The sequence below is a fragment of the Nilaparvata lugens genome, chromosome 9, assembly GCF_014356525.2.
Source record: "Nilaparvata lugens isolate BPH chromosome 9, ASM1435652v1, whole genome shotgun sequence".
NCBI lineage: Eukaryota > Metazoa > Arthropoda > Insecta > Hemiptera > Delphacidae > Nilaparvata > Nilaparvata lugens.
Genome location: NC_052512.1, coordinates 18523273 through 18544906, shown reverse-complemented (window position 1 = coordinate 18544906; position 21634 = coordinate 18523273). Strand labels below are relative to the sequence as shown.

At 35.9% G+C, this 21634-nt stretch overlaps 1 protein-coding gene across 2 annotated transcripts in view; it reads left to right on the top strand.

Annotated features, from left to right (window-relative positions):
- Positions 1–1476: 1476 nt before the first annotated feature.
- LOC120353066 overlaps positions 1477–21634 on the top strand; it is an 81962-nt gene continuing 61804 nt past the window's right edge. The window contains exons 1-2 of one of the 2 annotated variants that reach the window (XM_039435590.1): positions 1477–1953; positions 4039–4266. In XM_039435590.1, the coding sequence (XP_039291524.1) occupies positions 4063–4266 (204 nt within the window). In that variant the 5' untranslated portion in view covers positions 1477–1953; positions 4039–4062. The remainder of the gene's footprint in view (positions 1954–4038; positions 4267–21634) is intronic. The other variant, XM_039435591.1, reaches the window with a different exon arrangement.

Genomic DNA, 21634 nt, shown 5'->3' with positions numbered 1-21634 from the left:
GGACATCCCTTCACTATCTGCACAGACCACAAGCCTCTAGTCTATGATCTATGCTTCCCACCCAATCAACTCCACAAACTCAACCAATCAACTTCCACCAATTCAACTCAACCAATCATCATTCAGCTCGAGTTTTTGATGGATATACAATATGTCAAAGCTACTCAACTTCAGAATATAACACCAGAGAATTCTTCTCTTTCATTGGAACGTTTGTTTACCCATTCCTGGATCACCACTTACTGTGTCCTGTGATGTACCTACAGGGAAACCTCGACCGTTTCTTACACTAACTACAAGACGACTCACCTCAGCCTTCCAACCCTGTTCCAGGAAAAAAGTGAGCTTCAAAATTTCGGATGGCCAAATCGTCTGCCCGGGGGGGGGGGTAATGTGGCGAATCATATTATTGCCACCGCCACCTGTGATGTTTTCAACTGGCAAAGTTTGTTTATAACTTGTAACAGTTTATTTTCAATATTTCATCAGAAAGCTCAAATTTGTCAGTCAACATTAAAATCAATTCACCATTATTCATTTAGTTTCATTATTCAATTTAAACAAGGGAATCATCAGATCAAATTAAATTCCTATAAATAGAATTCTCCATTATTTTGATCAACAGTGACCTATAGTGAGGTCCACGTTATAATGGCAGTGGAGAAAGATAGGAGAACAACGTTGCCGATCCTCTGTCTTGTCAATGCCTTCTATAGACGTTAGCTGATACAGGTTAATTGATGTAATATTAACTGTGCATTCTCGTTTAAAATAATGAATTATATTTTATAGACCAATGAATTATATTATTCAATAATTCCTTACCGTGATGAATTTCCATAATTAAGATCCAATATTTTGTTAATTGATTATTAATTCTACATTGTTAAAAGACGATCTGGCAACAGAGCAAAGCGAGAAAGAGATAGCGCTATATCTGCTTTGCTGAATGATAGGCAATGATAGCAATACCATTGCTATATTCTATATTTATAAAAATAAATAAATATAATTCATAAACTGGAATTATAGTAGGCCTACCCTTTTAAATAAATAATATTGTTTTAATTAATTTGTTTTATTATTTTATCAATTTTATAGGGTACTCTAATTATATTTTATAAAATAATACAAGAAAGTAGCCCTGAATTCATACATTTTAGCAAATATATAAATATATTTTATATCGCTATATTTTATTTTATTTTAAGTATATGTATGAGTAATTATGTTTACTCAATTATATTTCTGATGATATCTGATATTATAAAGAGTTTGTAATATGTCTTGAATATTCTAATTGGCAATAAATGAAATTGAATCAAACACTGCCATTACAAGGTTGGACCTCACTATAGAATTTTGTATTGTGCGGCAAAATGAGGAATCTTGCTTTTTTAAAAATCTGTTTCTTTAATGATTTCAATAAGTAACATTGAATTCAGTTTTTTTAATCTCATCTGAAATAATGTGAATAATATTTTTGAAACTTCAGATACAGCTAGGCCTATGTCTAAAGCGTTACATTCGGGAGACAAGAAGAAGCTACAATAATATCAATTCACTATATTGAGTCAGCTTTGATGGAATGAGAAGCGATGCTGATGTTATGTATGAAGGTTACTGACAGTGTAAGTTTTTGTAAGTTGTGTGCAGGTGTACCGAATATTAATTCGAATTTGACGCACATTGGCTGAAAATTAATGCACTGGGTAGGACGAAAACCGAAAATAGATTTTCCACATAGGATAACCGGATTTGAATGAACATCAGTGCATCTCAGTGCCTGGTGTTGTTAGCATCTCGTCGGTCATTCCATTTCCTTTCATCATATATTTGTTCTAAATCAGTACCTAATAAATATTTTTCCAAGTTATTTTCATTTCCATTGCAGTCCTAATTCATAAACTCGATTAATCCCTCAAACTTGGATTCCATCAACTTTCACCAGATGTAAGTAAAAACATTATTGTTTAAAGTAATATTAGGCTTTAGTGAGGTCCACGTTATAACGGCAGTATTTCATTAGCAAAAATGTATTGCTATCCTTGTCTATCATTCAACAAAGCGGATAGCGCTATCTCTTTCTCGCTTTGCTCTGTTGCCAGATCGTCTTTTAACAATGTAGAATTGATAATAATTTAACAAAATAATTCATTTTAATTATGAAATGATTTAAAAATATGATTTCTGGCTTAATAAAGTATAATTGGTTATTTAAAAACGAATATGAACAGTCAATAGGCCTATTACATCGACAAAGCTGTAAATAAATAAATAATTTATTGTCAAAAACATAAAAATGTCACAACCACGTCATCAGCCTACAGTGATATCACATTTTCATTATATTAATCTATTTTATTTTTAAATTCAATTGCCTAGCACTCTCAAGTCGAAAAACAAACATTTACACAAATAACTTTCAAAATCTTATATTTAGCATTTTCAACGAACAAATTCTTTAAACCCCGTTTAAAACCCTCGAAGTCAACTAGGCCTACTTTTATCTCATTAGGGAGAGCATTAAAAAGTATAATAGACATGTATTGCCAATTCTTTTGCGATCCTGCATACTGACAATAATTGACTCTTAATATTATTTCTATGGCTCAGATTATTAGCCACACACCAATAATTCTATCAGTGAGGTATTTTCAGATATTTGTAAATGTATCATATCTACCGTCTAAAGAAGGCATTGGCATTGGCAACGTTGTTCTCCTATCTTTCTCCACTGCCATTATAACGTGGATCTCACTTAAGCATGTAACCCGTGCTTTGCACTGGGGAAAATATAGTGTTGTAAAATGCAATCTCCTTATGTCCAGGAAACATGAAAAATAGAATCATTATCATTTTGTTCAAAATTACGTGGAAACGTAATCTTTATGAGAGTCGAAAATTCTCTGTAAGAAAATGAGTGAAACTTTTCTGCAACTTTTAATTAATGAACCGCGCTCGCTACCAACTTAGCTATGGAGTCATTTTGAATGAATTAAATAGATTGGTTTTAACTATTGTATTAGAATGTATTAATTAATATCAATAAAAAATAAACCTATGTCCATTTATTAGTGAAATAGGTGAAAAAGTGAAAAAATAGATAGTTTATAGGTAAATTTATTAGCTATTAGGTCATCACATACGTTAGTAAAAATTGGAGGGCATACTCATCCGTTGTACTTGATCATCCCTACAATACGAGGAGTGGTGGCTGGATCCTCGGTTACCCGGTATATAGACTAACCCTTCTGGAGAAAGGCCCACATTTTCACGCAATAGAAATTATAAATAGACCGTTTATAGGTAAATTTAATAGCTATTAGGTCATCACATATACGTTAGTAAGAATTAGATGGCATACAGCAAGATTGAATGGCACACAGTGGATGTCTTAGGGAAGAAAATTAAATATCATAGAGTTATTACATAGAGTCATAGAGTCATTACAAAATGAAATTTCTCTAAATTAACTGAAATTGATCGATTTCTTCCACTGCTCCTAGAGGCACTGTTGCATTTGACGTCTACTCCTTGCAATATTTATTATTATGGGCCGGTTTCCGAGCTCGGGATTTAGCAAAATTCTAGACTGTAAACAGCTGGAGTCAGAAAATTGGCTTTCCGAAACGGGGCGTAGTCGCAGTCAACCTTTAAATTGAATTTCGAAAAACTAGAAAATTTAACCCAAAATAAAATAAAGAGAAAATGGTGTAAAGTTTCAGCTATTTTGAATTATTTAGGAATGTTTCATTTCGTCAAGTAAAAGTGTTTCCAAGTATAGAAATGAGAAAATAAAGATTTATTTCGCTGCAACTATTTACTGCGACTACGCCCCGTTCTGAAAAGCCAATTTTCTGACCCCAGCTGGTTAAAGTCTAGAACTTCAGCTTGGAAACCGCCCCTAAATGTTCGGTTTTATTATTGATTGTGACGATTCAATGATGCGAAGCTTTTTTCTATGCAACTCACTGAATAAATGAAATTTGATTTGATTCATTTGACTCAATAATTTATTATCTATTTCTGTTGCAGACAATAATACTGGCGAGCTGAAGAATGCTGATGATGCGTTTGTGTGTGTGCCTGTGTGTGTTGGTGGTGTTGTCGGAGGCGGCTGGACCCAGTAGGCCTAGAAGCAATAGACGGAGACAGTCAGTGGTCGGAGGTCATACACCATACGACCGCAGAGCTTCGGTCCAAAGATCGGCCCCCGCTAGCTCGCTAGAAGAGGCTCTCAACTTTTGTAAAATGAGAGTTCCTGTAAGTTTTATAATTATAGATTTTTTCTACAACTCAAGAATGGGAATACATACAATAAATACAATATACTTCTTCTTCTCTTTGCCTTCTTCTTCTTCTCCTTGGGCTTAGACGATATTATAAAGTGATCATTATTGATTTTACAATATAATCAAATCAAATCAAATCAAATCAAATCAAATCAAATCATTTATTTCGCCATTTAAAAAAAAACAAAAACAATCACAAATAAAGAGCGAATCAAAAAATTATGAATAATAAATTTAAACAAAATACAAGTGTTAACTTAAAAATAAGAAAATAATAATACAAAATCATAAATATCTCTTTACATATGTAAATATAATTTACTTATTATATATGGCATCACCAGCAAAAGAATAAACTTTGCCCGCTGGTGACCGTTGCACCATAATAAAGGAAGAGCTGGCTTATAGGCGTATGGAATTGGAAATTCACGAATGACGCATCATCACGTCTGAACTACTGGACTGATTAAATTGAAATTTTGCATATAGATTCTTATTTTACCGAGGATGGTTATAGGCCTATTTTTGATTCTTCAAGATCTCAGTGGGTCCATTTTGTCAAGTTTTTTCTAACGCATTAAATGGCGCAAGCAATTAATATCTCAATGTAACTTAGTAAAAAATGTGGTGTGGTACACTCACACAACTTTCCTTGCCCATTGAACTGGAAGCCTCATTCTTGAAAGATAATTGTATTATAATATTGTTTCCAGAGTACCCTTTCCTTTGTGTAAATTATTGTGAAATTCGATGATTTTCCAAAAGTCGTCAAAACAGCTGTTCTACAGATGAAATATCTCGGCTATGTGTTCTTTTAAATAAACTGCTCTACCTACCTACCTCATGCACGAGAAGGAGGTTACAAAGTCCATTTCTCAAGGATGAGGTGGACCCCCTGTTAGTTTCCCAGAAAGGAGACTCATGCCAGTTGATAGAGTTAATAAATAACTATACAGTGTATGAATTTGAAAAAAATTGGTAAAGTCATTTTTGAGAAAATAATGATGGAAATTTAACAAAACCCATTATTCTCAAGAATGTTCCGGATCTCCTGTAATTTCTAGAAAACCGTGAAAAACCTTTTTTTTCAGTCATCATCTGCCATTTTTTCTGCCATCTTGAATTTGATTTTATTGAATTTCTTATTGTCGGATCCTTATGGTGTAAGGACCTTAAGTTTGGAATTTCAAGTCAATCGATTGATTAGGAATGGAGTGATCGTGTTCACAGACACACACAGACACACACAAACACACACACACACACACACACACACCACACACACACACACACACACTCACACACACACACACACACACACACACACACACACACCACACACACACACACACACACACACCACACACACACACACACACACACACACACACACCACACACACACACACACACACACACACACACACACACACACACACCACACACACACACACACACACACCACACACACACACACACACACACACACACACACACACACACACACGCGAAAATCATGTTTTGGACTCAGGGGACCTTTAGATACGTATAGAAAACTTTAAATTAGGGTACCTTTATTTTTTACCCCAACAGCCCGTAGCTGTTTCACACCGATATCTCGCCGACACAACATACAGACAGGATTTACTCTGATGGACAGTATAAAGGTGCGTACAGATATACGCGCCTCGAACATGAGCAATTCACTTTTAATCAGCTGACTATATCTGTATTTTGACAGAAACGGTATAAGATATAGATATAAAAAGCTTGGCATCAGCCAAGTCTGTAAATCATCAGTAAATCTGTAAGCACTTTTAGAGTAGGCTTTGGTTTATAACTGCGCGAGGTCTACTGATCACAGAACTACTAGTGAAGCTAAAATTTATAAAGTTATCTGATATAACGTATTTTTTATTTGAAAAATAATTTAATAGTACCCTTTTTTGAAAAAAACGTTCTTGAATAAAATAAAAATATTGGGGCCCCGAGAGAAGCTCGTTACGGTATTATCTATCAATGAACAGAACACAATTCTTCAACAAATAAAGAATTCTTTAACAAAATTTAAAATGATTGAGGAAGGACTAACAGGCTCAGCCCAAAACTGTTTCAATCACGAATTTTGATTTATACACTACTAGTAGGTAACCTGTGCTTCGCAAGGGTCTATTTTAAAACTGCAAAATGAAAACTTGAAATAAAAAATACGAAATTTGAAAATAGGCCTATAACCATCCTCGGTTAATGAAGAATCTTTATGCAAAATTTCAAATCAATCAGTCCAGTAGTTCAGACGTGATGATGTGTCAAACATAATTTTCCCACATAATTTCACTTACGTGTATGAGCCAGCTCTTTCCATTATTATAGTAAAGATGATGGATATATGGATGATTATTTATCAGTATCTTTGAATGAGAATAGCTTTTGAACGGTTTGAGAGATCGGTGCGGTTTTCACCATTCATTATCTCTTGAAATTCTGTATCATATGACCAACGTAAGTTTTGTGTCTTCTAACTTTGTCATATGAGCACATACCAATTTAAAAAAATGAAGTTGAATTCAAAATGGCAGAACAAAATTTTGATGCAACAGAAAATCAGTTATCAGTCATTTTTATTCGAATAGGACCCCAATCATATCTATCATCTAATGTTCCTTTTAAAAGAAATGTTCAGCTGATTCTATACAACAACTGTAAGCATGACAAATTAAAACTTGACGTAATGAAATCTTGAAGAACTGAAAATTGGCATATAACCATCCTCGGTTAATTAAGAATCTATATGCAAAATTTCAAATTAATCAGTTGAGTAGTTCAGACGTGATGATGCGTCAAACATAATTCCCTATTCCTTACGTGTATAAGCCAGCTCTTTCCTTTATTATAGTATAGATAACTGAAAAAGACATAATACTTGAGAACCTCACAGAATCATATTGATTTTTTTCAATACATCAATAAATTTCAGTTCGATTAGGATCCTCCTCAATAATTTGAATTTTTCCCAATTCCAAACAAAATACCTAAAATACTCGTTTCACTGCGAATTTGTGTCTGATAGTACATTATAACTGAAGAATATGAATCATTACTTATGTTCTCAACAAAGCTCAGGCTAGAGCTACCAGAGGACTGTAATTTACTATTTGAATAATCAAATACAAACAAGGGGCAAAATTTAATCTTCAATTTGAGCCAGGTTATTTGTACAGTTAAACTCTGCATTAATGAACAATAAAAAAGAGCAAAAACTCACCAAATTTATTCCAATCTTGACTACTTGCCCTTCGAAGCCTTTATTAGGTGTTTTGGTCAGGTTCAGGGTGGGACGAAATCTGGGAAGAGACAGGTTATTGCTTCCGGGCTGCCTTTTCGCGTTCAACTTGCAGGCTATGCACTGTGTTTTGAACAAAGCTCAAACTGGACTCCTTATAAATTCAAATCCGATTCAAATTAATTCAATTCAATACTATTTACGCTGTTATATTCATAATTCACACACACGACACTCAAACAATTTACAAGAAATTTCCGAACGAAAATTACATGACAGACCAACACAATTTTGGTCTTGCAACAAGACAGGCTGACGAGACAAGACAGACAACTCACAAAAACATTGACAAGGCCAAAGCAGCAGGACGATCTGTGCCAGCACAAACACAAGCCTGCTATTGGCAGAACTGCAGTCTGGCATTCTGGTGCTACAATTTGAGTTCTCTGGCCAGAACATACCCCCGCCTCTGAAAAACTATTTTTCAGCCAAGTTACAAAACTGAAAAAAACAAGGAAAGGAAAAATTCAGACATGCCAAAAAGAACAAAACACCAACACCAAAAAACAACACAAAAGAAAAAATGCAACAATCACAACAACTATTAAGTTGGGAGTGGATATAATTTTGTTACTAGGTCGAATATGGAAACAAAGATTACACTTAAAGACACAAATACGAATAATAGAGCGAGCAGACAGTATCCAGAATTTCTGTCTGATCAAGGACAACAATAACGGAGGTCCAGCATGACAATTCTTCTTGTGATGATAATCAACTAACATCGATACGAAAGCGTCGGATTTTGGTAAGTTCATCTGATGACAAGTCTCAAATTCAAGTCCAGCATGAGACAAACGACCGCTGACGCGAATCACACCTTCATCAATGAATGGAGACAGGCGACGGAGGCGCATATTACAATCTTCTCCCTTCTCTAATTGCACAAATTCAGATGAAAAATGTATCTTCTGTACCACTTTACATAGATACCTCTCAGCAACATCGAAATCTGATTCTTCTGATTGGGGTAAGATTTGTAAGAATTTGAGAATAAGAATTACAATTCTCAAAAGATGACCATAATCCGAACAACGACCAATCAATGAATATATTGCATTGCTGTTACAATCAGGAGATTTTGTGACTGTCAACACTGACGGTTTTTTCGCCTCCGGTGGATCCACTATCTCTTCCATTTGAGTTTGGACGGGCTAATCGCATTTGTCCTCTGCTATCCATGATGGACCTGAGAGCCACAACGGAAAGTTCACAAGCTCAACTGGTGATAAACCTCTAGACAAACAGTCAGCATCCACCCCTGTATACAAGAATCCTGTATTTTTGCGATGCTATTACCAACAAAAGTTTGCCATTTCGCGGATGGAGCATTAATCCAACACAAGGTGACTGTAGAATCAGAGAGTGCGACAATACGAGACACATGACAACGTTCACTAATAATAGTGACTACTGAATTCATGAGTTCTGCCAACAAGAGTGCTGCACACAACTCCAAACGAGGTATTGAAACAACTTTAGATGGTGCTACCTTGGACTTTGAACACAATAATACAACTCTTGGCTCCTCGCTCTCCTTCTGCGACTTCACATAGATAACTGCACCATAACCAGACAATGATGCATCACAAAAATCAATTAAACTGATGTGAGAATCCTGAAACAAACCAACGTAACGTGGAACAGCAAATTTCAACAATAGAGGCAACTCTTTTTGACAATTCTCCCAAAGAGTGCATATAGACTCAGGCGGCTTCTCGTCCCAATCCAATCCTAATTTCCACAGTTTCTGGACAAGACACTTTAGAAATAATGTAAACGGTGACAAGAGACCAAGTGGATCAAAGATACGAGCCATCACTGACAGAATAGAACGCTTAGTAGCAACGACCTCACCACTCTTGACTGAAAACTGAAACAGATCAGTACTAGGTTGCCAATTCAATCCCAAGATAGCCAAGGAGTTGTCTGCTTCGAAATCCTTGTACAAAAACGATTTCTCTTCCTCCGAGAATTTCTCCAACATTGATGGTGAATTTGAAGTCCACTTTGTGAGCGAGAAACCTCCTCCCTCAAACAGCTGCTTGGACTGACGATACAGCTCTGCGGCCTCTGACTCTGTGGCGACAGATGTGACTAAGTCATCCATGAACATGTCTCCTGGTATTCTCGCCTTGGCTGCTGGAAAACGATTTCCATCCTCCTCTACAAGCTGGCGGACGGTGCGAAGCGCCAAATATGGAGAGCTTGAAACACCAAAAACAACACAATTGAGCTGATAAATTTCGATTGGATCCTCTGGCGAAAATCTCCACAATACATGCTGATAACAACAGCAGGAATCCTCCACTAATATCTGTCGATACATTTGTTTAATGTCGGCAGTTAGTGCGATTGGGAACAAACAAAAATTAACTAACAAAAAAAAAAATGTCAGTCTGCAATTTGGGACCAGCATGAAGAACCTGGTTCAATGACAAACCAGATGATGTTCTGGAACCAGCATCAAATACAATTCGGATGGGCGTGTTAGTGCTGCTTGCTTTCACGATGACGTGATGCGGTATGTAGTAACCACCTCGGTCTGTCTGATCTGCTACAAACGACATGTGACCCTGACATAGGTAATCGATCAATATTTCATGATATGAAATACAAATATTGCAGTCAAGCTCTAGTCGTCTCTCCAAAGTCAGCAGTCTGCATTCGGCAACAGCATAATATGAATCTCCTAAGCTGCTGGGCGGCTCCACAAATGACAAGGCAACAACAAAACGACCAGAATTCACACGATGTACAGACTTCCGAAAATTTACCTCACACTCCAACTCTTCCGGTTTCAGTTGACAGCTTGGTGCAGGGCACGATTCCAACTCCCAAAAACGTTCCACAAAACTATCCAACGATGGACTACTAACAAATGGACTACAGATGGCTGTGAAAAAATTTGACACATTCATTGTTGAAGTGAGAATCGGCGCTCTCCCCATCAGAATGTGACCAAAGACACTATTAACAGTCATCAATCCGTGCGATTCACCTGTACTAGGACTCCCACGTAGCAAGTAAGGAACTAACTCCACACCAATGATGCCATCTATTCCACTAGGAAGGTAGAATTTGTCGTCAGCCAGTGTGAGATTTTCAAGATGATGAAGTTTGGATCTGTCGATTTCACAAGAAGGCAACTTGTCAATGATTTTATCTACCACTGTGGCATCCATCAAAAACTTGATGGTAGGATCCAACTTCGACTGAATCGACACACAAGTACGACCTCGAACTTCACTAGTACCACCACCGAATCCACGAACAATGGTTTTCATGGGCTGGAATGGTAGTCTCAAACGCTGACACAATTTGGCTGTAACAAAATGACACTGACTCCCGGTGTCAACCAAGAAACGAACATCACAAAGCTGATCATTACAATCTCAAACATGTGCAGTGACAGTCGACAACACAATGGTCGAATTTTCTACATCGTTGGATGTAGAACAACAACTAATAGGTGATGTGCCACCTGCCTTGGAGTTTGACGAGGATGCAACACCTTCATTGGAACTTGATCTGGAAAAGTGCAATAAAGAATGATGAGATTCTCGACATTGAGCACACTGAGTTTTACTACGACAATTTCTACTCAAATGATCCACATCAAGACAACGGAAACAACAAAACTTTCCTTTAATCAAACAATAACGATCCCAAGGAGTCATTTTCAAGAAACTTACACAATCTACTAACCGATGACCCGGTTTTGAGCACTTCAGACAATTGGGATTTTTACTAGATGCATCGTTAGATGAATCATTAGATTGAACCACAAACACCTTTGATTTATTATCCTTTTTGTGCTTCATATTAAACGATTCAGTCTGTTTCTCATCAGAAGGAAGAGTCTTAATTTGCTTTTCAATGAATTTGACATAATCGGTATAAGTTGGCATAGCCTTGTCACAGACGGCTGATTCAAAATTTCTACGAGAACTTGGATCCAGCAATCTCAAGCCATGATAGAGGAATATTGAGTCTGACAAATCAGTGAGTCGCAATCTCTTCAATGCATTGATTGAACTGCAAAACCCATCCAAAATCGAATACAACCTGCCTTTGATCCTGATTTTATTGGACGAAATTCAAAAATTTGTTTGAAATACGCATCAACTTGTGCCCGTGGATCATTATAGCGGGTCAATAATGCCTGCCAAATTATTTGATAATTGTTAGCCAATGGTGGCAAATGACAACAAATATTTGCTGCTTGTCCAGTAAGTCTACTTACAAGATATTGGACCTTCTGCTGATCGTTAAAATTCTTGTTGTCATGTACCAATGCTTCAAATAGTTCATAAAACACCGACCATTGAGTCTGGTTCCCATCAAATTTCGGAAGGTCGATTTTAGGCAGTACCGACTCGGACACGACCGGCTGTGAACTAGCTGCTGTAGCTGCCGAAGATTGAGCAATAGCAACAGTCGCCTCTCTCTGTTTGAGAGTGTTAGCCGCTACTTCAATATACTGAAACAGATCTAGGTGTGAGTCGTTGAATGCTACAACATGATCTTTATTCAACTTAAGTTCCAACTCATTAACCACTAATTCTGTCTTTTCATAATCCGAAATGGTCTGAGACACCTGAGGATACAAGATTGAAAATTGCTCAGCAACTTTTGGATCAGAGACATTTTTAGACAGGTCATAAATTCTTTGCAATCTGGCATACAATTGTTCCAGTTTAGCGCAATGCACCCTGATTTGTTTCTGTAATTTTTCCTCCATCTTGAACTCATACATGAAACAATTCAGCCCCGACAATACAAACAACAGACAATAAAACAAGAATGAGTTCAAAACTAGATGAAAGGAAGAATCACGAGTTAGTAAATTATCAAAGTTAAACTTTGATTATCAATTTACAAGATAAGTTATTGCTGAAAACAAAACTATATGATTAGATAATGTTCTTCCAACAACCACAAACAAACGATAACTTGTTGAATTGAACAAACAAAATCATGCTGGTGATTAACCTTCACTAACATGTATAAAAAATGGACAATACAAATTCCAACAAACAAACAAATTCCTGAAAAAAGAGCACAATGAGCCTAGTTTTAGGAAATTAATTTTAACTGAAATGAATTTGATTTCAGACAAATACAAATTGACAAGAAACCTTGCTCTTAGAACAAGGTTACAACAAACTTAAGTTGAGCATGGATCAGACCATTCTCAATATGCCAACATTGGACAAATACGAAACTGCTTAAATCCAATGTGTGTGAATTAATCAACAAATTACAAATTTAAATTCATCTGGCTCAGAGGACTATAAAATGTTCCGAACAAAGCTCAGGCTAGAGCTACCAGAGGACTGTAATTTACAATTTAAATAATCAAATACAAACAAGGGGCAAAATTTAATCTTCAATTTGAGCCAGGTTACTTGTACAGTTAAACTCTGCATTAATGAACAATAAAAAAGAGCAAAAACTCACCAAATTTATTCCAATCTTGACTACTTGCCCTTCAAAGCCTTTATTAGGTGTTTTGGTCAGGTTCAGGGTGGGACGAAATCTGGGAAGAGACAGGTTATTGCTTCTGGGCTGCCTTTTTGCGTTCAAATTGCAGGCTATGCACTGTGTTTTGAACAAAGCTCAAACTGGATTCTTTATAAATTCAAATCCGATTCAAATTAATTCAATTCAATACTATTTACACTGTTATATTCATAATTCACACACACGACACTCAAAAAATTTACAAGAAATTTCCGAACGAAAATTACATGACAGACCAACACAATTTTGGTTTCGCAACAAGACAGGCTGATGAGACAAGACAGATGACTCACAAAAACATTGACAAGGCCAAAGCAGCAGGACGGTCTGCACCGGTGCAAACACAAGCCTGCTATTGGCAGAACTGCAGTCTGGCATTCTGGCGCTACAATTTGAGTTCTCTGGCCAGAACAACTTATTTTATTGTGATCTATCTTACAGATCTGTTTTTCATATGAAATTCAATCATAGACCTACAGCATGAAGACTATGTCCATTCCATTTGTACTGGTGGCAGAATTTTACATTAAAAATAATTATTTGATAAAATCGCAGTTCAATTGTAATGAAAACAAATTCCTTCAGTAAATAATTGATAATAATACGTTTCAAGGGAAAAAATTAAGAACGAAAAAAATTGGGAAGCATCCGGCATCGGGATTTGAACCGAGGAACCATCTCTCCATAAGCTAGCATTTTACCGTTTAGCTACACGGCTGTTTGAAAATGATAGTCTTGTAACAGCATTATAACCTCCTCTTAAAAAAACACACTTTGGGCTCAACAACGTAGCCTATGGAACTCCATGTATGGTAGCTGTGATGAATTTTTTAAATAGACCTCATGAGAAGAGAGAAAAATTGTGATTACCCTTTTAAAATGGAAGAATTTGCTAAAGGAATAGTTAGCGACCGAGTGATAAAGCTTCCTTATCAGTAACTGTATATCAGATAAGAGTACCGTTCTGTACTGCATTTATTTCACCATTTTTTCACAAACTGTTAAATTTTATCAATTGTAAAATTCTGTCGAATCATGCATGGTGTCATGCAAGCACAAGAAAATTTTTGACTCTTTTGTTAATGCTAAATTATTATCAATCTGTAAATCAAATTCCGAATCTGCACTGTGAGATCATATATTTTATTATAATATATTTCAATTTAGTTAATTTGTCTTCTGAGTTCGATTATTTCTTAAGCCTGTCAATTATTGTGTCTGATACGTTCTATACTATCAAGAACCGATCGAATACGATCATTGAAATAATTGAAGTAAGCTGGCTATTGGAACAGGTCTAAGTGGATGTAGTGAGTGGGGTCAGATCGAGACATTTATTCTCTGTCCTTACCTGCTCATATATCAGCTTTTATCTGTTACCAACCTCGACTTAGGAGCAAATACATCAACCGTACAGCAGATGCATGCCAGAGATCATATAATTTTCTACAATAGAGCTTAAAACCGACAAGACTCTGTTCTCGAAATATATTCCAAACGATATCTGGTCCAAGTACCATATTTCAATCCTTCGGAACTTATTAGAGACGCAGTCCTGTAAATTATCTACATCAGGATTTTTGCTCGACCTGTATGATTTTGTATGCTCTTTCATCACAGGTAATAATTTTAAGGTATCCGTATTCAGTGTTTAGTGATCGCTACACTACTTATAAAAATTTCATCACCATACAATCTGTCATAAGAAGAATCAAGGGTGAGCGAGCGTTTAGGCCTCCTACGATTCCGACAATTGTATTGAATCTTGTAGTGAACCAATCAGTCTGGTGTACACTTAGCGTCCATGCACACAGTTACAAAATTTATAATCTCAACACCGTTGATTCAGTGCAAGATTCACTCTACGTAGGTGAGGCGTGTAAAAAACTGCTTTACATGATTTGCCGGCCCAACGTGAAGCATTTAGATACAGCACTACATGATTTGGCCAGTAACGTGGGACTATTTACATTCCACATCTGATTCTTTATATGTGTATCAACTTATCCTTGGAGGTGAGAGTGACTCCCCCAGGAAAAGCTTTACATGATTTGGCGCCCAACAGTGATAGGCATTGATGAGGTGGATAATCGACTACGAGGATTATATTGTTGCTCAGTATACTATAGCGCTGACAACGGGAAAATTTTTGAAAATTTAATGGTTGTGAATTTCTTTGAATTTGATATCAACTGTTCACTGAGATATAACAAGACGTACCATACCCAATTTTTGAACAGAAAAGAAATTTATCGATTGATGAATTTTAGAGAAAAAATCGAACTCAGAATTTCATTATTGTAGGTGATGATTTCTTGATCCATTCCGAGCTGCTTTGTATAAACACACTTTTTTCTATGTATTTTAACACGACTGCATGTCGTGTTAAAATACATAGAAAAAAGTGTGTTCATTATTGTGTTACTTGAAAATTGGTCATATTATAAGTCATAGGAAAACCACCAAAAAAACCATAAAATACCATAAAAAAGGTAAAAAAAAACATAAAATACCATAAGAAAGGTCATATCATTTTAAGAGTATTAGGTCTACACCAAAACAATTTATAAAAAATTTATGGAAAAGAGGATTGAAGCTATTTTTACATTTTTAAAATTTTTAAAGTATAAAGAGGGAAGTAAAATTAAATCACGGATATATTGCGGAATAATTCACTGATAAGAACTAATAAGAACACTGCTGCTTTCATATAAAATTTTTGCGAAGAATACTAGCCCTATATAGAATTGCGGCAAGAACTTATAAGAGTCAAATATTTATAATAATAATAGTAATAGATTATAAGAGGTGTACCTTTGTTATCGCATTATCCATTGTGTATCCTGTATGTTATTATCATTTTTATGCTAATGATATTGCTAATTTGATTCACTCCATCACTGAACACATTGTTAAATCACTTTTTCTGTATTTCATTCGTTGCAAAGCTATAACGATTTCACTTGGATCTTTTATTCAATTATTTTGTATATCACATCAACACTTTCACGTTTTTTATTCACTACACCTTTTTGTCGCATTATTTTTCGCAAACCATGGCAGGAAACGACCAGGTCAATCCAAGTCTGTTGGACACCGAAGACATCTCACCCGATCGTTCCCCGCCATCCGCATCTGCCACCGCATTCGCCGATTTCCATCCCAATATACTGGATGATTTATCGTCGACGCAGGTAGAGGAGAGCTGCATTCTGGTGGAAGATCCGTTGGCAGCCCAAGAGCCAGAGGACGAAGTATCAGAAGAACATCCGGTCGACAATGCCGCCCCCGAGACAGGAACTCCCATTTCTCGCACCATTGCTTGGATGAAGAACCAGCGGATAACCATTAGCCATATGCCTGCTCCCGCAATGGATACAGACACTCTCCTGAAAGCGATAACCAAGATGATGGACGATTTAAGTAAAAAATACGACCAAATAAAAGAAGACAGCAAACAAACAAAGGAAGCAATAAACAACTTAAATGAAAAAAGCGACCAAACAAAGGAAGAATTAAAAGAAGACAACAAACAAACAAAGGAAGCAATAAACAACCTAAATGAAAAAAGCGACCAAACAAAGGAAGAATTGAAAAAGGAAGTTCAAGAAGTAAAGAAGGTAAATGAACAAGGTTTTGAGAAACTGGAACAACAGTTGAAGGAAGCAGCGGAAAGAAGCAGGATGTTAGGACGGCAAATCAAGGAGAAAAGTCAGACAATTAGAATCAATATTGGACCAGTGATCGAGCCCATGCATGCGAAAGCAGACATACTCGAAGGAGAGGACATAAAACAGTTAAGCGAACGTGACACATGTATGGAAGACCAACCTACCGAGAGTATTAATACCGAAGTCGCACAGCACCCCACAGAGCGCCGAGAGGAGCCGGACGACATCACCAGCCAAGCTGAGGACGTCATTCATGGCATAGAGGGACAGCCCATACCACTGCGCGCCGGACACCAGGAATCCAAGGACGTTGCCCACCAAGTTGAAGAGCAGCCCGGACCGCCGACCGCCCACATCACCGTCCATCCACCGAGAACAGTACCTGCAACAGATAAAACCAATACTCATGAAGATCGTCTACTAAACAATAGAAGTAAAACGGAAACCCAAAACAAACCAACATCACAACCAAAACTGAAAACCTATAAATCAAAACAACACACAAGCAAAATAGTAGTTCAACGGAAAAGAAAACCATCTAATAGAATTCATCTACACCGCCGTCATGTTAGGCTAAAATCTTACATCACGATTCCTACCAACATGCAAGGAAAGAGGAAGACGATATCCAGAAGAACCTACAATCACCACAGTCATGTCCGGTTAAAATCAAACAGACTCTATGCCAGCATGCAGAAAAGAAAAATATTATCAACAAGAATCCACACACATTACTGGCATGTAAGGTTTAAAAATTACAAACTGCATGTCACCGGCCGACAAAGAGGAAACAAGTTTGTAAGAATCGATTTACACCACAGGCATGTTAGTTTTAAGCAAAGTTCAGTGAAATGGACAGTCACAAATCAGAATTGGACCTCAGATAATACCAAAATCAAATTTAGATGGGGGCTTGAGGGAGAAATAATTTTGAATTAATCTGGAAGCTACGTTGGGAATCACACCAATTATCAAATTCTTTCATAATCACAGCCTACCCATTGAATCATATCTTTGCGGACCAGCATATTTTTACTGCAGCCTAATCAACATAACCTAACTTTGCCGCATCTCAGCTAATAAGGAAATATCAACAATCCACATTAAATGAAGAAATTATTATCAACTATAAGTCAAGAAATGAAAACTGAAAACAACTTTAAAAATTACCAACCTGATCAAGACATCTGCCTCATGTCATTGTCAGCACAGAAACAATCACCCAGTACCATCCGCACAACTGAAAAACAAAAACAAGAATTATATTATCCATGGAAAATATTTGTAAATTAGAAATCAGATGAAGTTAGTAGTGAATAGGAGGAAATAAAATAAACAAAGTTTATTTGAAAAAATGCGTAAATCCAACCTCGAAATACAGAATCGATCAAGAAATCCATTCAGAACCAAAGCCTGTTCAATAATTTTCTTCGTCACACCAGCCAATGTGTGCGAGATCACAGAAAATTGTAATGAATCAAAGCAATATTGTTATTAATTATTATAATCTATTATTTAATGTGAAAATCTAAATAAAAAACGCAACCAAAAATATATATTTATGTTAAATTGCACGAAATGCGCATGTTCTATGTTATGTAAATGTATCTCTAAAAAGCTCAAAAGAAAATGAAATTCTTACCTTCAAATATGAAATTTATTATTGTTGCATCAAAAGATCATGAATTGTAATCCAAATCAATGAAAATAATCTTGAAAACATAGTATTTGTAACCAGCATTGATAAAAGGTACACAACATACTAAGCATAAAAAAGGAATTGCTCAAATCAAGCGGTAGACAATTGTCAAGTCACCGAACTTAATCACATTCTTACCCAATTTATGTAAAAGCCAGGACAAAGAGTCGAAACTTGTAATAATCATGAAAAATAATGAAAATCTATATTTTTTGCGAATATTATTTGAATCCTAAGAGGATAATATGTTGAAATTTTGTTATATTTGTTATAGTTGTGGGTCTGCTCATAAGCCACCCGTAAATGGAAGTTGTGGAGTTGTTTTAATGAAGGATCCAAAGAGACCTTATTAATTATTGTATTTTGATTGTATCCAATGGAAGGAACAATCAACTATTTATTTTCTTGTAGCCAAAAGTGCACGATATATTGTTTTTAGTGTTAAGTGTGGAGTTTTTGTAGAAGTAAGGAGATGAAATGGTGTATTCATCACAATATCGGATTTTTCAAATAGTCATTGTTCCGACTCGTCTCCCAATTACCTATTTAAAATATCCTGGGGGCTTTTGTGTGATGGATTTTTTAAATAGACCTCATGAGAAGAGAGAAAAATTGTGATTACCCTTTTAAAATGGAAGAATTTGCTAAAGGAATAGTTAGCGACCAAGTGATAAAGCTTCCTTATCAGTAACTGTATATCAGATAAGAGTACCGTTCTGTACTGCATTTATTTCACCATTTTTTCACAAACTGTTAAATTTTATCAATTGTAAAATTCTGTCGAATCATGCATGGTGTCATGCAAGCACAAGAAAATTTTTGACTCTTTTGTTAATGCTAAATTATTATCAATCTGTAAATCAAATTCCAAATCTGCACTGTGAGATCATATATTTTATTATAATATATTTCAATTTAGTTAATTTGTCTTCTGAGTTCGATTATTTCTTAAGCCTGTCAATTATTGTGTCTGATACGTTCTATACTATCAAGAACCGATCGAATACGATCATTGAAATAATTGAAGTAAGCTGGATATTGGAACAGGTCTAAGTGGATGTAGTGAGTGGGGTCAGATCGAGACATTTATTCTCTGTCCTTACCTGCTCATATATCAGCTTTTATCTGTTACCAACCTCGACTTAGGAGCAAATACATCAACCGTACAGCAGATGCATGCCAGAGATCATATAATTTTCTACAATAGAGCTTAAAACCCGACAAGACTCTGTTCTCGAAATATATTCCAAACGATATCTGGTCCAAGTACCATATTTCAATCCTTCGGAACTTATTAGAGACGCAGTCCTGTAAATTATCTACATCAGGATTTTTGCTCGACCTGTATGATTTTGTATGCTCTTTCATCACAGGTAATAATTTTAAGGTATCCATATTCAGTGTTTAGTGATCGCTACACTACTTATAAAAATTTCATCACCATACAATCTGTCATAAGAAGAATCAAGGGTGAGCGAGCGTTTAGGCCTCCTACGATTCCGACAATTGTATTGAATCTTGTAGTGAACCAATCAGTCTGGTGTACACTTAGCGTCCACGCACACAGTTACAAAATTTATAATCTCAACACCGTTGATTCAGTGCAAGATTCACTCTACGTAGGTGAGGCGTGTAAAAAACCGCTTTACATGATTTGCCGGCCCAACGTGAAGCATTTAGATACAGCACTACATGATTTGGCCAGTAACGTGGGACTATTTACATTCCACATCTGATTCTTTATATGTGTATCGACTTATCCTTGGAGGTGAGAGTGACTCCCCCAGGAAAAGCTTTACATAGCATAGACGAATTTGAACATTAAATCTTTGAACATAAATTGAAATTTGGGCTTCCAGGTGCACGAGATTGATATTTTTAGAATCTATGTGCAAAATTCTCAGTTCTAAATCATTCCTGTTTTTCCGGTATGAAATCCACAAGTTGACATGTTTTGATGCTAACAAACAAACACATGAACACACGAACAAACACAACCCTACTCACTCTTATTATATAGATTAATAGTCCAAAAAGTGGGTTATGTTCCATATACTTGAATTCAGGTCCAATTTTTAGTCCAAACATTTGAACACAATAAAGCTCAAATGTAGATTGTTTACAAACCAAATTGAATAACAAAATAACACTCACCAATCACTTAAAACTGTAAAATAATGAACTTTGAAAATTATGATATTATACTCTAATTTAGAATGATATACCATGTCATGTCAACAAATCAGATTATTTTGATCAAGTCGATTAAAATTTCTAGATAATATTTCTTGTGAGATAAGCTGATGGAAAGGCTACTAGCCCCCCAGCAGCTGAGTGCATCTGCTAATGAAAGTTTTAGGGTTGAAGGATTAAAAGAAAATTTAACTTTTTTGATGAATTTGGAAACATTGCAAAAATATGTTTCTTCTACAGTTACCTTGAAAAGTGACTATTCCTGCACTGATTACAGAACGCAAAGAATCACTTTTCCGAACTAGTGCACAAAGTGATTACTTTGTGTACTTCAGATTTGCAACATGGCAACAGAAGATAGTTTGTAGGTTATATGGATGATTGGTGCGTGAAAACCAAATTAAGTTGGTTAGAATGACTGTGTTTGGATAAGAATCATTCCAGTGGCTACATTTATGATAAAATTCCAATCTAGAAATCCAAAATGAGAATAATATGTTCATGTAAATCATAATTAAATAATTACTTCTCATCATTCGATAATAAATAATGTTTCTTTTCTATTGATAATTATTATTGCAACTGCAAGCAATGAGAAATGTAGTCTAGCAAATACTTACACATTATGGAATTTGTATTTTGAGGTGTAATAATAACCGTTCATTGATATCCATGTGAATGAAAGAAATACAATCAATATTCTCTGGTGCCTATGTTATTTTCATTAATATTTTTAGGCTACTTTGAGCATTTTTTTCGTAATTTGAGACCGTAAATCAGAATTTCTGGAAACTGTTTTTAGATAGATTGAAAGATGGAACGTACATAGTTACGATTTTTTCCGCTAAGTCGCGTGCCTGTCGGCTCTTCATACCTTAGACCAGTTATAGATTAGACACGGCCCATTG